This window comes from Punica granatum, chromosome 2, assembly GCF_007655135.1.
Source record: "Punica granatum isolate Tunisia-2019 chromosome 2, ASM765513v2, whole genome shotgun sequence".
Taxonomy (NCBI): Eukaryota; Viridiplantae; Streptophyta; class Magnoliopsida; order Myrtales; family Lythraceae; genus Punica; species Punica granatum.
The window spans coordinates 43368387-43383745 of record NC_045128.1 but is presented as its reverse complement, the minus strand read 5'-3'; the positions used below and the strand labels follow the sequence as shown (position 1 = coordinate 43383745).

The following is a 15359-nucleotide window of genomic DNA, read 5'->3' as shown; positions in this document are numbered from 1 at the left end:
CTGCAATCTTGCTCATATCATGACCGACAAGCAACATATCATCCACATATAACAGTAAAATGATAAAATCACCATCCGAGAATTGTTTCACGAACACACAATGATCTGAAGTTGTCCGTGTGTAGCCATGGCTCAACATGAAAGAGTCAAACTTTTTGTACCACTGCCGAGGTGCTTGCTTAAGCCCATACAAGCTCTTTCTCAGCCTGCACACCAAATGCTCCTTACCTTTAACTCGGAATCCTTCAGGCTGCTCCATATATATTTCTTCCTCCAAGTCACCATGCAGGAAAGCTGTTTTTACATCGAGCTGCTCGATCTCCAAGTTCAGACTAGCTGCCAGTGCGAGAACAACTCGGATCGATGACATCTTGACAACGGGCGAGAAGATCTCCTCGAAGTCAACTCCTTTCTTCTGGTTGAAACCTTTCACTACCAGCCGAGCTTTGTATCGAGGTCGCGAGTTCTCTGTCTTCAACCTGTAGACCCATTTGTTCTTCAATGCTCTCTTACGTTGCGGTAGCTTCACTAGGTCATACGTGTGATTTTCAGACAAGGAGTTCATCTCCTCATTCATCGCCTTCAACCAGTGCTCCTTGTGCTCATGTGCCACAGCTTCATCATAGCACTCAGGTTCTCCCCCGTCAGTCAGTAGCACATACTCATGAGGAGGATATCTTGTAGATGGTCGTCTTATTCTATCAGATTGTCTAGGTAGATCTGCAGGCCCTAACTGTAACCGCGAGCCTGTATCATCCGTAGTCACATCATCATCTACCTGAGGAATCTCACCCCCAGTCGTGGTTTCTTCATACTCACCAGGTACCTCTTCCACTGGATGCTCTACATCAACCGGTACAGGAATAGAGATCTCGTGAGGATTGTCTGCTCTGGCCTTCTCTAACTTTTGCAAATCCTCGATTGTCTGGTCCTCAAAGAAGACAACATCCCTGCTCCTGATGATCTTCTTGCTATCAGGGTCCCAAAGCCTGTACCCGAACTCTTCATGTGCATAACCCAAGAAGATGCACTGTTTTGCCTTGGCATCAAGTTTTGATCTTTCATCTCGAGGAATGTGAACAGATGCCCTGCACCCGAAGACTCTGAGATGCTTGTATGATACTTTCTTGCCGGTCCACACCTGCTGGGGTACATCTCCATCAAGTGCAACTGACGGTGTAAGATTAATAAGATCAACCGCTGACCTCATTGCCTCGCCCCAGAAAGGCTTAGACAGTTTCGCCTGAGAAAGCATACAACGAACTCTCTCAACAATTGTGCGGTTCATTCTCTCTGCAAGCCCGTTCTGCTGTGGTGTCTTCGGTACCGTCTTCTCAAGTTTGGTACCGTGAGTCCTGCAATAGTTCTCGAAAGGACCCCTATACTCACTACCATTATCAGCTCTTACACATTTCAGCTTCATGCCCGTTTCTCTTTCCACTGCTACATGGAAGTTCTTGAAAATCTCAGTCACCTGATCTTTAGTTCTCATAGGGTAAGCCCAAACCTTCCTGGTGTGATCATCTATAAAGGTCACAAAATAGAGAGCACCACCAAGAGATCTATCCGACATGAAACAAACATCAGTATGCACAAGGTCAAGTATATGATCGCATCTAGAGGGACGACTTCTAACAAAAGAAACTCTCCTCTGCTTACCAGCTAAACAGTGATCACAAGTGCTCAAGTGCATACCTTTAACGGGCAAAGACTGCTGATGTGAACCCCGTCGAATCCGTCGCGGAACCCAGCAACAATGATATGGAATCAAATCCCGGATCGTCCAAGATAGAGATTTCGAAAGGTGGAATATCGACCCCGTAGCTATATAGAGCTAGAAACCGATATTATAAGAAGCTTAAGAACTACAAGTAATCGACTTGCAACCCTTGAAGCATAAGTTCAACAAGAACAATTTGGAGAATATCTCTCACAAGATAGGAAAAATGGTAGAAGAGTTGTGTCTAAAACTAACCTAGGGAGGAGCTTATATAATGCTCTTGCAATTGAAGACAACTAAGGAAAACAAGCATATTCTAGATGGCATATTCCAACCTAATAGTCCAACCAGATATTCCAACCAGATATTCCAACCTAATATTCCACCCAGATTTGGTGACCATCTTCTAGAAGGCATATTCCAACCTAATAGTCAAACCAGAATTGGTGGCCATCTTCTAGGATGCATATTCAACCCGATTTGAGGTGGTTGTGGTCATCATTTAATGTCCCGATGTGTACTGATGAGGTTCAGCACTCTTGATGACCAAAATCAGCCCCGAGTCGACTCGCTCGTCTCTCGAACTGCATGCCTCTTCCAGAATATTCGTCCATAAGTTCTGCAAAGCGTGCTCCAATTTCTTGGCACGTGCTCTGGTTATCGGTCCGGTAGAAATATGCAACTTGTCCTCATGCTCGGAGACCGACTCAACCCTATCATTCCCCCCTTCTTCAAAAGGATTCGTCCTCGAATCTGCGCCCACATCAAAGGGAGAAAGATCAGAAACATTAAATGTAGAACTCACTTGATACTCTCCCGGCAAATCGAGTTTATATGCATTGTCATTAATCTTTTCTAAGACTTGGAATGGTCCATCTCCTCGCGGATTTAGCTTTGATTTCCTTTGGCTTGAAAACCTCTCCTTCCTGAAATGAACCCAGACCCAATCTCCCGGTTCGAAAGTGACATGCTTTCTTCCCTTGTTGGCTCGAGTGGCAGCTTGCTCGTTTTTGTGCAAGATGTGGTTCCTTGCTTCTTCATGGATCTTCTTCACAAGTTCTGCCTTACGCTTTCCATCAAGGCTAACAATCTCACCAATAGGCAATGGAGTTAAATCCAATGGGGTCAGTGGATTAAAGCCATAAACAACCTCAAAGGGAGAAAACTTAGTAGAAGAATGCATGGCCCGATTATATGCAAACTCAATGAATGGAATGCAATCTTCCCAACTTTTCACGTTCCTTTTAATAACAGCTCGCAGCAAAGTACCTAAGGTTCGATTTACAACCTCTGTTTGCCCATCAGTTTGTGGGTGGCAAGTGGTAGAAAACAATAGCTTTGTTCCCAATTTTCCCCACAAAACACGCCAAAAGTGACTTAGGAACTTAACATCACGATCACTTACAATTGTTCTGGGGATGCCATGCAAACGCACTACTTCCTTAAAGAAAAGGCCCGCCACATGAGTAGCGTCATCCGTCTTCTTACAAGGAATAAAATGAGCCATCTTTGAAAAACGATCCACTACTACAAAGATAGAATCCTTACCATTCTTAGTCCTAGGCAAACCCAAAACAAAATCCATTGATACATCAGTCCATGGATGACTAGGAACGGGCAAAGGCATGTAAAGTCCATGAGGTTGAATCTTAGACTTAGCTTTCTTACATGTGACACACCTAAGACAGATCCTTTCAACGTCTCTTTTCATATGTGGCCAAAAGAAATGCTCTCTCAAAACATCTAAGGTCTTAGCCACACCAAAATGCCCCATTAAACCTCCCCCATGGGCTTCCCTAACAAGCAATTCTCGCATGGAACTTTGTGGAATACATAGCTTGTTTTCACGAAACAAATACCCCTCATGCTTATAAAACTTGTCAAAAGCCCCTTTTTCACATTCAGAAAAGACTTCCTTAAAATCATGATCATGCAAGTATAACTCTTTGATATATTCAAATCCCAAAAGTTTGGCATCAAGAGTTGAGATAAGAGTATACCTGCGAGATAAGGCATCAGCCACTACATTTTCCTTACCTTTCTTGTATTGGATCACATAGGGAAACATCTCGATGAACTCGATCCAACGTGTGTGCCTTCGGTTCAGCTTGCTTTGACCCTTTAAATGCTTCAAGGACTCATGGTCGGTGTGAATGATGAACTCCTTGGACCACAAGTAATGCTGCCATGTCTCCAAAGCCCTCACCAAAGCATAGAGTTCCTTGTCGTATGTGGAGTAGTTCAACGCAGCCCCGTTGAGCTTCTCACTGAAGTAAGCAATAGGCCTCTTCTCTTGCATAAGGACGGCACCTATACCAATACCGGAAGCATCACATTCGATTTCAAAAGGTTTAGAAAAGTCCGGTAAAATCAGTAAAGGAGCAGAACTTAGCTTTTCTTTCAAGGTATTGAATGCATTCTCTTGCTCTTTGCCCCATCTAAAGCCAACTTCCTTCTTGATGATCTCGGTCAAAGGAGCAGCTATGGTGCTAAAATTGCGCACAAATCTTCGATAGAACCCAGCAAGGCCATGGAAGCTTCGGACCTCAGCAATGGTAGTGGGTGTAGGCCATTCCCGGATTGCTTTCACCTTCTCTTCATCCACTTCCACACCCTTGGAACTTACGACAAAACCAAGAAAAACAACACTTTCCAAGAAAAATTCACACTTCTTAAGGTTAGCATACAACTTCTCATGCCTCAGCACCTCAAGAACACACCTCAAATGATTCATATGATCATGCTCAGTTTTGCTATAAATCAGAATATCATCAAAGTAAACAACAACAAATTTTCCAATGTAAGCACGCAAGACATGATTCATAAGGCGCATAAATGTGCTGGGTGCATTAGTCAATCCAAATGGCATCACTAACCACTCATACAATCCACTCTTGGTTTTAAATGCTGTTTTCCACTCATCTCCTTCTTTCATGCGAATTTGATGGTATCCACTCTTCAAATCAATCTTAGAAAATATAGTGGAACCATGCAATTCATCAAGCATATCATCTAATCGAGGAATAGGATAGCGATACTTTACCGTTATCTTATTCACAGCTCGACAATCCACACACATTCTCCATGTGCCATCTTTCTTGGGAACAAGCAACACGGGCACAGAGCATGGACTCATGCTCTCTCGGACATAGCCCTTGGTCAGCAACTCATCAACTTGCTTTTGGAGTTCTTTTGCTTCTTCGGGATTACACCGATATGCTGGCCGGTTTGGAATAGGCGCTCCTGGAATGAAATCAATTTGATGTTCGATCCCACGGATTGGTGGCAATCCCGGTGGCGTCCCCTCAAGAAACACATCATCAAACTCCTGCAAAAGAGAAACCACAACACTAGGCAAATATAGGTTAAAAGTATTAGATAAGTAGGCCTCTTTGTACAAGAACAATATCATTGGCCTTTCATCCTTACTAACACTCTCTAATTCTCTTTCTTTTGTGAAGAAACTCAATTTCTTCCCCTCTTTTCTTTTCAAGGCTGAACTCTCACATTTTTCTTTCTTTTCACTCTCTTTCTCACTTTTCTCTCGAATTTCTTTCCTCTCACTTTTACTCTCCTTTTCTTTTGGTTCAGCCACTCTCTTACTTTCTTTTGAACTCTCAGCACTGGACCTTTTGATTTGGAGTTGCTCTTCGAACACTTGATGTGGTGGCAGCGGTGCAAGTGTCATGCTTCGACCATCCTTGATGAAACTATACCGATTCTTGTACCCGTCATGTGTAGTTCTTCGATCAAATTGCCATGGCCTCCCGAGTAACAAATGGCTGGCTATCATAGGAACTACATCACACAAAACTTCATCATGGTACTTCCCAATAGAAAATGAGATTAACACTTGTTTTGTCACCTTTAATTCACCACTCTCATTCAGCCACTGAAGTCTATATGGCCTTGGATGCTTTTGAGTGCTCAAACCAAGCTTCTCCACCATCAGCTTGCTTGCCACATTCACAGTGCTTCCCCCATCAATAATCAGTCCACATACTCGATCCTTCACGTGGCATCGAGTGTAGAAAATGTTCTCTCTTTGTAGCCCATCACCATCTTCTTTGGCTTGCACATGTAGAGCTCTCAAAACAACAAGAGTTTGACCCGATACAGCATGCTCCACATCATCGGCATCTTCAAGTGATGGCATAGAGTCAGTGTCACTCTCATACTCATCCGCACTTGCAATCTCCCCGTTATCTAACATAATCATGGCTCTCTTGTTCGGGCATTGAGAAGCATAATGACCAGAACCCAAACAACGAAAGCATTTTACATCACGGTTTCTTTGAGGTTGGGAAGAAGAGTTACCCCTCTCCTTAGAATCAGATGATGGCTTGGTTGCGGGCTTGTTTCCCTTGGCCTTCTCCTCTTGCTTCGAACCAGTCCATTTAGGTCCAGCCCCTTCAAACTTGGAAGTCCACTTCGAATTCGAATTAGAGGATTCGAACCTGGATGACGATCGTCCCCCCTTCTTGAGTTGCCTCTCAACCTTCATAGCCATGTGCACCAATTCTTCAAGCTCCACATAATGGTGCAGCTCCACAATATTGGCAATCTCCCGATTAAGTCCACTAATGAACCGAGCCATGGTTGCCTCTCGATCCTCCTCAACATTGGCGCGAATCATGGCAATCTCCATCTCCTTGTGGTACTCCTCCACGGTCTTAGACCCTTGCTTAAGATTCTGCAGCTTCAAGTATAAATCCCGGTAGTAATGGGATGGGACAAACCTCCTCCGCATGACAGCTTTCATGCCCTCCCAATTGTCAATAGGTCGCTCTCCATTTCGGCGTCTACTCACCGTCAATTGATCCCACCAAACTATGGCATAGTCGGTGAATGCCACAGCTGCAAGCTTCACCTTCTTCTCCTCGGAGTAGTTGTGACAATCAAAAACCAGTTCAACCCTTCTTTCCCATTCGATGTAAATATCGGGATCGCTCTTGCCTTGGAATGGAGGAATGGTCAGCTTGATGGACCCCATATTACGATCAACGGTGTCTCTTTCTTGGCGCCTTCCACGTCCGCGCCATGGCGTCTCAGCCCTTGCTCCTCGAGCTCGTCTCATTGCGGCAATGGAAGACACATCATCCTCATCATCATAGGATCCCTCCTCGTGGCCATCAAATGGATCAGTAGTAGGTGCTGGCTGTCGGTTATTGTTCCTCCTTGGTTGCTGATTGGGAGCTTGTCGCAACTGGTCAATCCGCTCATCATGCCTCTCCAACCGGTCATTAATCGTATTGAGCACCATGTTCATTCGCTCAAATTGTTGTTGCATAGCCCGAATAATTGTGCTTTGACCAGGCCCTCCACTACTTTGCTCATGTCCCCCGCTATCTTCTTGCGACATGTTGAAATCTGCAAAGAAATATTAGAGAAAAAGAACCTCACAATCACTCCCTCACGTGTTTACTCTCAAATCGATGTCACACAAACTCTCGTATTTCACTCGATACAATGGCTTTTACCCTCTGATGGTCTCACTCCCTCTGGCCTTTTTCCTCTCACAGATTTCTCCACAAAGTTCTGGACGAACTGAGCAATCTAATTACAAGTCCTTGAGGAAATTACTTGTTCGCTCGAGCCACTTATAATATCAGTTCCAAGTAGCAAAGAAGCAAAGAGATATATGGATGGACAAGATGTATGTAAAAGGAATGAGCCCAGACAAATCAAAGATGGAATGGACACAAATACGATCGGAGAAAAGCAGAATGGAAGCAACTATGACAGATCTACTTAAGGCATGTGTAATCAGATCTCCTCTCCTCTTTTTTTTTTTTTTTTTTTTTTGATTCTTTTTCACGTTTTTTTTTTGGACGATTTTTTTTTTAATAGCTATGAACGGATCAGTCAAGACTAAATGGAAAGGATAGAAATGGAAGATAGATCTAAAAATTCCAGAATGGTGAACAAGGAAAGAACAAGGATAGATGAAACCTCAATTTGGAGCCTAAGCTCTGATACCAAAATGATGTGAACCCCGTCGAATCCGTCGCGGAACCCAGCAACAATGATATGGAATCAAATCCCGGATCGTCCAAGATAGAGATTTCGAAAGGTGGAATATCGACCCCGTAGCTATATAGAGCTAGAAACCGATATTATAAGAAGCTTAAGAACTACAAGTAATCGACTTGCAACCCTTGAAGCATAAGTTCAACAAGAACAATTTGGAGAATATCTCTCACAAGATAGGAAAAATGGTAGAAGAGTTGTGTCTAAAACTAACCTAGGGAGGAGCTTATATAATGCTCTTGCAATTGAAGACAACTAAGGAAAACAAGCATATTCTAGATGGCATATTCCAACCTAATAGTCCAACCAGATATTCCAACCAGATATTCCAACCTAATATTCCACCCAGATTTGGTGACCATCTTCTAGAAGGCATATTCCAACCTAATAGTCAAACCAGAATTGGTGGCCATCTTCTAGGATGCATATTCAACCCGATTTGAGGTGGTTGTGGTCATCATTTAATGTCCCGATGTGTACTGATGAGGTTCAGCACTCTTGATGACCAAAATCAGCCCCGAGTCGACTCGCTCGTCTCTCGAACTGCATGCCTCTTCCAGAATATTCGTCCATAAGTTCTGCAAAGCGTGCTCCAATTTCTTGGCACGTGCTCTGGTTATCGGTCCGGTAGAAATATGCAACTTGTCCTCATGCTCGGAGACCGACTCAACCCTATCAACTGCTTTCTAGCAAGAATTTGAATACCTTTCTCGCTGATATGCCCAAGTCTCCTATGCCATAGCTCGATAGGATAATCCTCAGCAACATTAATTTGACCGGAATTGTGTCTGGCACGCAACCTGTAGAGAGTGTCGGTCTTCTGACCCCGTGCCACAATCAACGAACCCTTGGAGAGCTTCCATCTCCCATTGCTAAATTCGTTACTGTAGCCTTCATCATCAAGCTGACCCGTCGAGATTAGGTTAAGGCGAATTTCTGGAACATGTCTCACCTTCTTCAGAAGCAACTTGCAGCCAAGCTCGGTCTCTAGACAGACATCACCAGTACCGACAATCTTGCATGACTGTCCATTCCCCATTCTCACATAACCATAGTCCCCGGTAGTGTAAGATGAGAAGAAATCCCGATGAGGAGTGACATGAAACGAGGCACCTGTATCTGCAACCCAGGTAGAGTCCTGACATGTGAAATTCACATAGGCTTCATCACAAATGATGTAGGTCTCTCCATCAGATGCCACTGCTGTAGTACCTTCTTCCTTCTTGCTCTCACCGTTGCCATTCTGATTTTTCTTCAGAGCTCTACACTCCCTTTTGTAGTGTCCCTCCTTTCCACAGTGATAGCAAGTGACCACTTTCCTCGTCTTCGACTTTGATCTACCCCTCGATTTGCCACGTGAGTTACTATGCTTGGAAGAGAAATTTCTGCTTTGACTTCTTCCCCGTTGTTCAGTAACCAAGGCTTCAGACTGAATGGAAATCCCCGAGCCTTTCCTTCTAGTCTCCTCATTAAATAAACTGTCTGTCACCGTGGCCAACGATAGCTTCCCGTTTGGTGCAGAATTGCTTAATGCAATCACGAGTGTGTCCCAATTATCCGGTAGAGTCCCTAAAAGTAGACAAGCCTGCAACTCATCGGGTAATATTATCTCCAGGTTCGTCAACTGGTTAATAATATCCTGGAAATTACTCATGTGCGCAGCCATATCACCTCCATCCTGAAAACGAAGATGAACCAGCTTCTTCACGAGGAATGCCTTATTTTGCGGTGTCTTCCTCGCATAGAGATTTGTCAATTTATCCCACAAAGCTTTTGCATTTGTCTCCTGAGCAACATGATGATAAATACTATTGTCTATCCACTGCCGAATCAAACCAATAGTCTTCCGATTTGTGCGTTCCCAAGCCTTGTCATCCTTATCTTTGGGTTTCGCGGAATCCCCTTCAATGGGATCGTACAAATCCCTGCAAAATAGAAGATCCTCCATCCGAGACTTCCATATAGAGTAGTTGGTTGCATTCAACTTGAACATAGATCCTGTAGATTCCTCCATCTCGAAAACACCGAAAAACTCAAACTTCTCTAACCCGAGTCTCTGATACCACTTGTTGGGAAGGGATGTACTTAACCAAATAATAACGCAGCGATTAATCTTCCTCCCCTACTAGTGTAATCGAGATAGGAACTAATCAAATCAACCAACAAGCAGTAAAGTAAAAGAACACCAAGAATTTTACGTGGAAAACCCCGATGTGGGGAAAAACCACGGGACCAACTCCGAATCAACGATCCACTATGAATGAAGGTTATACAATGTCTTTCATCAAGGGTAAACCCTTGGATCACCAAACTCAAGAGAAACACTCTCTTGGATCACCCAAATACTAAATTCGTCACCCACACCGGGTGGTTCACAAAGTCAGCTGAAACAGCACCTACAGAGCTCGAATAGAAATTCTGACCGTTCAGAACTTAGCCCCACGTGTTGTGAAGCTGCTGTCAAAATTTCGTCCCAATCGGAGTTCGTTTGACGTCCCGATCGAGGTTTGATCTCCAGCTGCGCGCTGCCCCTGTTTATCCGATTTTGCTCTGTTCTTTTGTTGCTGCTTCTGCTGATCTGCTGCTTCTGTCTGCTGCTGCCGCACGTCCGCTAATCTGCAGCTGTTCTGCTGCTATTTATTCCTCAGCTAGTTTGCTGAAATATTAACCCTAACAAAACTGGGTTCTTGGGCTTATTAAAGCCCGATAAAAGTCCAATACAATTGAGCCCAACTTCCTCCAAATTGGAGGGATACCCAACATTATAAGATGGCGGTAGCCGACCCATAATACTTGATCCAGTAAACCTTGAACTTAATTCACCAGTGTGTTGGTGGAGCTGCGGTGATCAAGTTGGGCTAAAGTCTCAGCTAGCTATGACGAAAGAAACTTTCAGTGACGGTTAGGTTCCCTTAATCGGGGTAGTCACCGCGAGCTAATAATCCTATCTAATCTTTTTTATTAAAAAAAAACTCTTGAATCCTAAAGAGAGTTCATATGATTAATTAATCTGGGTGGAATTTCGAGAATTTGGTTGGTTCCACTTGGACATGAACTAACTCTTGAATCCTCTCTTTTAGCTTGGCCCACCTATAATAATTAAGAGCATAATTGTCAGAATCGCGATTCGAATCGTAGAATCGTACGATTTTACAATTTAAGAGGGGGTCACCGATTCTGATTCTACAGGACGAGTCGGGCAGGTAGAATCGGGTGTGAATCGGGCGCAAAATCACAAAATCGCAGAATCAGACCGATTCTGCGATTCTGGGTTCAAGCTAGTAGGACCTAGCCAGGCCCAGAAGCGGGCCGAAGCCCAAGCCCCAACCTTCTTCCCCTCTTCCCCTCCTCCCAACCCCCATTCTTCTTCCTTTCCACTCGATTCTTCCAGTTTTCTTTAGTTTCCTCCGTACTTTCAGTCCGAGCTTCTGTTAATGTGCCTTAAATCTTCGATTCTTCGACGAGTTTGCCCTACATCTTCCGACCAGCTAGCTTCTCTGAGCTTCCACCTCCTTCTCGACTTCTCCGAGCTTCCACGGGGTACAATACCTTCTCCGAGCTTCGATTCTGAGCTCTAATTCAACATGTACTCCGAGCTTCCGTACTTCTAGTATGGGCTCTAATTCGATCGGGGGTAGGGCAGGAAGCATCGATTCTGAGCTCTAATTCTCCCTTTCCCCAAACTCATGAGTTGATTTTGTACTCTAATTCGACCGGGGGCAGGGCAGGAAGCTCGATTGATTCGATTTTGTACTCTATCTCTCTCTGGCCAATGTATTTTCGATTCTGGGCACGTGGGCAGTGTATCTTCGATTCTGTACTCTCTTTTTAACATGCACTACCATATTTAGATTTAATCAGAATTTTACATCTTTTTCTTGGCTTGGAAATTGGAATCGGGATTTACCTCTACAGAGTACAAACCAAAAAAAAAAAGGAAAAAGAAATCTGACTGTTGATGCGCATAAGGAACCTCCTGTGAATGTTGTTACTTCTTCACTTCCAATCTGATCCCTTCTTCTTTGAACCTGGATATCCCATCCCGAAAATAAAGCAGAGAAGATGGACAATTGACAATGTTATTAATCCAAAAAAAAGAAATCTCCGCTAACAATTGACAATGTTAAATATGAAAATATGTTATATATATATATATATATAGGTAGAATTTTACGATTCACGATTCTACGACCATCGACCGATTTTAGGTAGAATCGTGATTCTAACAACCTTGATTAAGAGCAGAATTAATTCTATGCTTACGGCTCGATTTTATCTTTATATTTTTTAATTATTGATGACGAGGTTCAGGAGTATAATAAAAAATATAAAATACTAAAAAAATTAGAAGGAAATGAAAAATTTCAGTGACAAATGACAACGGAGGAGAACTCAAAATCTATTAGTTTTATGTGTGTACGAGTGCCTTTGTATCATAACTTATTAGTTTCTTCAAAAAATTGTATAATTTTGAACCGCTACTTGCATGATATATGAATGGATGACCCGAGGCCAGAGATCGTGACATAGGGTCGTATTCGAGTTCAACGCCCTCGAGTAGCCCCCTCAACTACCTCATAGTTTGCATGCGTCCATGATAAATTGTATATTACAAAAGCAGTAAGCCCAAATTTATTGAGCCCACTAACCTGTGGACAAGATCAGTTGCAGAACCCCTCATCTCATAATTTTTTCAAGGGTTAATGTTTAAGTGTGGGGCCCTACCGGGAAAAAAAAAGTTTGAGTGTGGGGCCTACTATTTCTATTTCGGACAATCCAAACTGTAGGGAGCATTTCGAAATAATCCACAAAAAGTAGGGGCTAAATTGTAAACATCGCTGGATAAAAGTCCGACCCGGTTTCTGGTAACTGGTATGTCGGGTCATCTCCTTCTCCTTCAGCTGCAAAACCCTAACCCATCCCAGGGAACCTCTGCAACTCCATTGTTGACACTTACTGGTCACTGTACACCTCCTCCATCCCCACCCAAAATGCTCTCTCGCTTGCTTCCCAAATCCTCCCATCTTCGTCTACTATCGGTGATAACCTCCAAATCCCAGTCTTACCCTCCCCCTCATCGCCACCACCCTCGGCAGGACCCCATTTTCGCCTCCTTCCTGAGGCACTTCTCATCGAATCACGACAGCGGTGGGAGAGACCCCAAGATCTCCGACCCGTGGAAGCTTTCTAAGGAAAGTGAGGGGAATTTCGACGGTATCTTCAACGATGAGTCCAGCGGGAACTTTGGGGTATTTGGTGAGGGAGCAGAGGGGAAGGGCGGCGCGGCGGAAGATGACTGGCTGACGGCCGATGGGTTCGAGCCTTGGAAGCTGGGTGAGGAGGAGGGGAAGGACGATCTGTTCGATCTCGGGGAGGGTGCAGGGGCCGTGGCTGAGATAAAGGGTGAGAGTGGCGGCGTCGAAGGGCTGAAGAGGGAAATGACACAGGAGCAGCGGAAGTCTCTCGAGAAGGAAGAGAAAGAGCTCACTGAGGTTGTCAAAGGTAAGGAAAATGCCAAATTTGAACATCAGCAGTAACAGTCGCATGAATTGATTCGAAAGTGCTGAATATAGATTGGCCATGTTCCTAATGTATAGCCATTGACCACTCTGAAGCTGAAGGTTTCAGCTGTTAGCATTGCCTGTGAACTCAGTTGAGCATGTTATGTCTTCTTGTCTTGGGTTTGCTATGTCACTATTCATGAACCTTGATTCGTAGTGGATCCGCAATGCAAAATTTGCAGGGATTTTATTCATTTGACATATGTTGCAGGTCCAAATCGCGCATTTGGAGACCTCATCGCTATCTCTGGAATCACGGATGCTATGTTGGACAGTTTGATAGCTCTCAAGGACTTTGAAGGCATTGAAGGACTGCCACCTCTGAGTGTAATCGAAGACATGCGGTACGAGAAGAACACGAGGAAGTCCACGAGATCCGAGATTGAGCGCCAGAAACAGGAGGAAATTGCCAAGTCGAGGGTGAGGCAAGTTGATGAGAAGGGAAGGGCTTATGGGACGGGAAGGAGGAAGTGCAGCATAGCTCGTGTTTGGATCCAGCCCGGTGATGGGAAATTCATGGTGAATGATAAAGAGTTCGATGTATACTTCCCAATGCTCGACCATCGAGCAGCCCTTCTCCGGCCTTTTGCTGAGACAAAAACTTTGGGTCTTTGGGATATCAATTGTACTGTAAAAGGAGGTGGTACTACAGGTAAACTCTTGTATCATTCCCCTTCAGACTCGGGGTGTCACCATCCTTATATTCATACACACATGCACACGCAATATACGTAGAACAACAGTCTAAGGGGTGAGCTTCTCCTTTGAATTAAGTGTTCCCCTGCGTGCCCTCTGGATATACAATACAAATGTATGCTTCATTGGAATTAGTTATGCAAAATCTGGAGAAATCATGTTGATTGTCAGGAAATCTCTTGCTTAAGATTTCTCTCTAATGTATGACATGCTGGTAAAAGAAGTTATGAAAGATTCTCCTAGATTGCTGAGTAAATGTGAGTGTGAGAGCTGTTTTTGTCCCAAGCTAGAGTGAGGCCGAGAAGTACGACTGTGCCTTCTAATGTCTTAATTCACGCATAGATACCACTTCCTTATACCTACTAATGAGAATAAAAATGAACTTCTTCATGCTTATAGGTCAAGTTGGAGCCATTCGTCTTGGGATCAGCAGAGCTCTGCAGTGCTGGGAACCAGATTTGCGACCTGCACTTAGAGCTGGTAAATATAACCTTCTGAAGCTTCTTGATGCATTATCACCCTTTATGTATTGTGCTTGACTCACTTACTTGGAATGAAATGTGTAACAAATTGAGGAAAGTAAATTCGGCATGTTATTACAACCCATCGATGATAGGATAGGGGCTGAACTGAGACAAATTGGAAAGTTATTTCTCTCGATGTGTATTTATATTCTCGGAACAGTGCTATATCAGTTACTCTGCTGAACGAAACAAATAATAAAATGCATTCTGGCTTTCCTCATAGAGACTGCATTGCTGAAATGCTGTCTACAACTCAAAGGGAAATATTGATTGATTGCTGTCATGTGCTGATTCAGTTTTGATCTATCTTTTTGCTGGCAGCCGGCTTTTTGACAAGGGATTCGCGGGTGGTGGAAAGGAAGAAACCTGGGAAAGCGAAAGCAAGGAAGAGCTTCCAGTGGGTCAAGCGTTGATCCATCTCGTTCGGAATTTTTGCTCTTTTCTTCCTTCTTGAGTTTTGGATATATCATCCTCAATAACATGTCGTTAAGTTTCATCAGAGTTGTATCTTAGGAATTCGTTGTAACTAAGGTAAGGATGTAGTTTTTACAGTTTTCAGGGCTTAAATGTTGAAGCCTGGAAAGCATGGAGGACTATTTCTATTTATATTTTTTTTACTGATAATAGATCAAAGATCCTTCTCTTGGACATCTGCTAATGAACGTGGATTAGTCGGAGAGTTCATGAAATATGTCTATTCTATTCAACTATTTCACGTAGAAGAGGCTGATGGAGTTTCTTCTACTCCGATTAACACTTCCGAAGGCATTACGTATATTTTTCTATCAACTCGGTTAATGTTTGCAAGCCGATTAAGATAAGATATGG

At 43.6% G+C, this 15359-nt stretch overlaps 1 protein-coding gene across 1 annotated transcript; it reads left to right on the top strand.

Moving 5' to 3' along the window:
• The first annotated feature begins 12621 nt into the window (after positions 1-12621).
• LOC116197841 (30S ribosomal protein S9, mitochondrial) lies at positions 12622-15220 on the top strand. Its single transcript, XM_031528096.1, has 4 exons — positions 12622-13252; positions 13523-13963; positions 14407-14487; positions 14853-15220. The coding sequence occupies exons 1-4, from the start codon at positions 12625-12627 to the stop codon at positions 14942-14944; spliced, it is 1242 nt and encodes a 413-aa protein (XP_031383956.1). The 5' UTR covers positions 12622-12624; the 3' UTR covers positions 14945-15220.
• The last annotated feature ends 139 nt before the right edge of the window (positions 15221-15359 follow it).

Bases quoted from the DNA above. Each gene is read 5' to 3' on its own strand.
- LOC116197841 (XM_031528096.1), top strand. From the start codon at position 12,625: ATGTCGGGTCATCTCCTTCTCCTTCAGCTGCAAAACCCTAACCCATCC. The intron at 13,964-14,406 runs GTAAACTCTTGT...TCATGCTTATAG, and splicing joins AAAAGGAGGTGGTACTACAG to GTCAAGTTGGAGCCATTCGT. The intron at 14,488-14,852 runs GTAAATATAACC...TTTTGCTGGCAG, and splicing joins GCGACCTGCACTTAGAGCTG to CCGGCTTTTTGACAAGGGAT.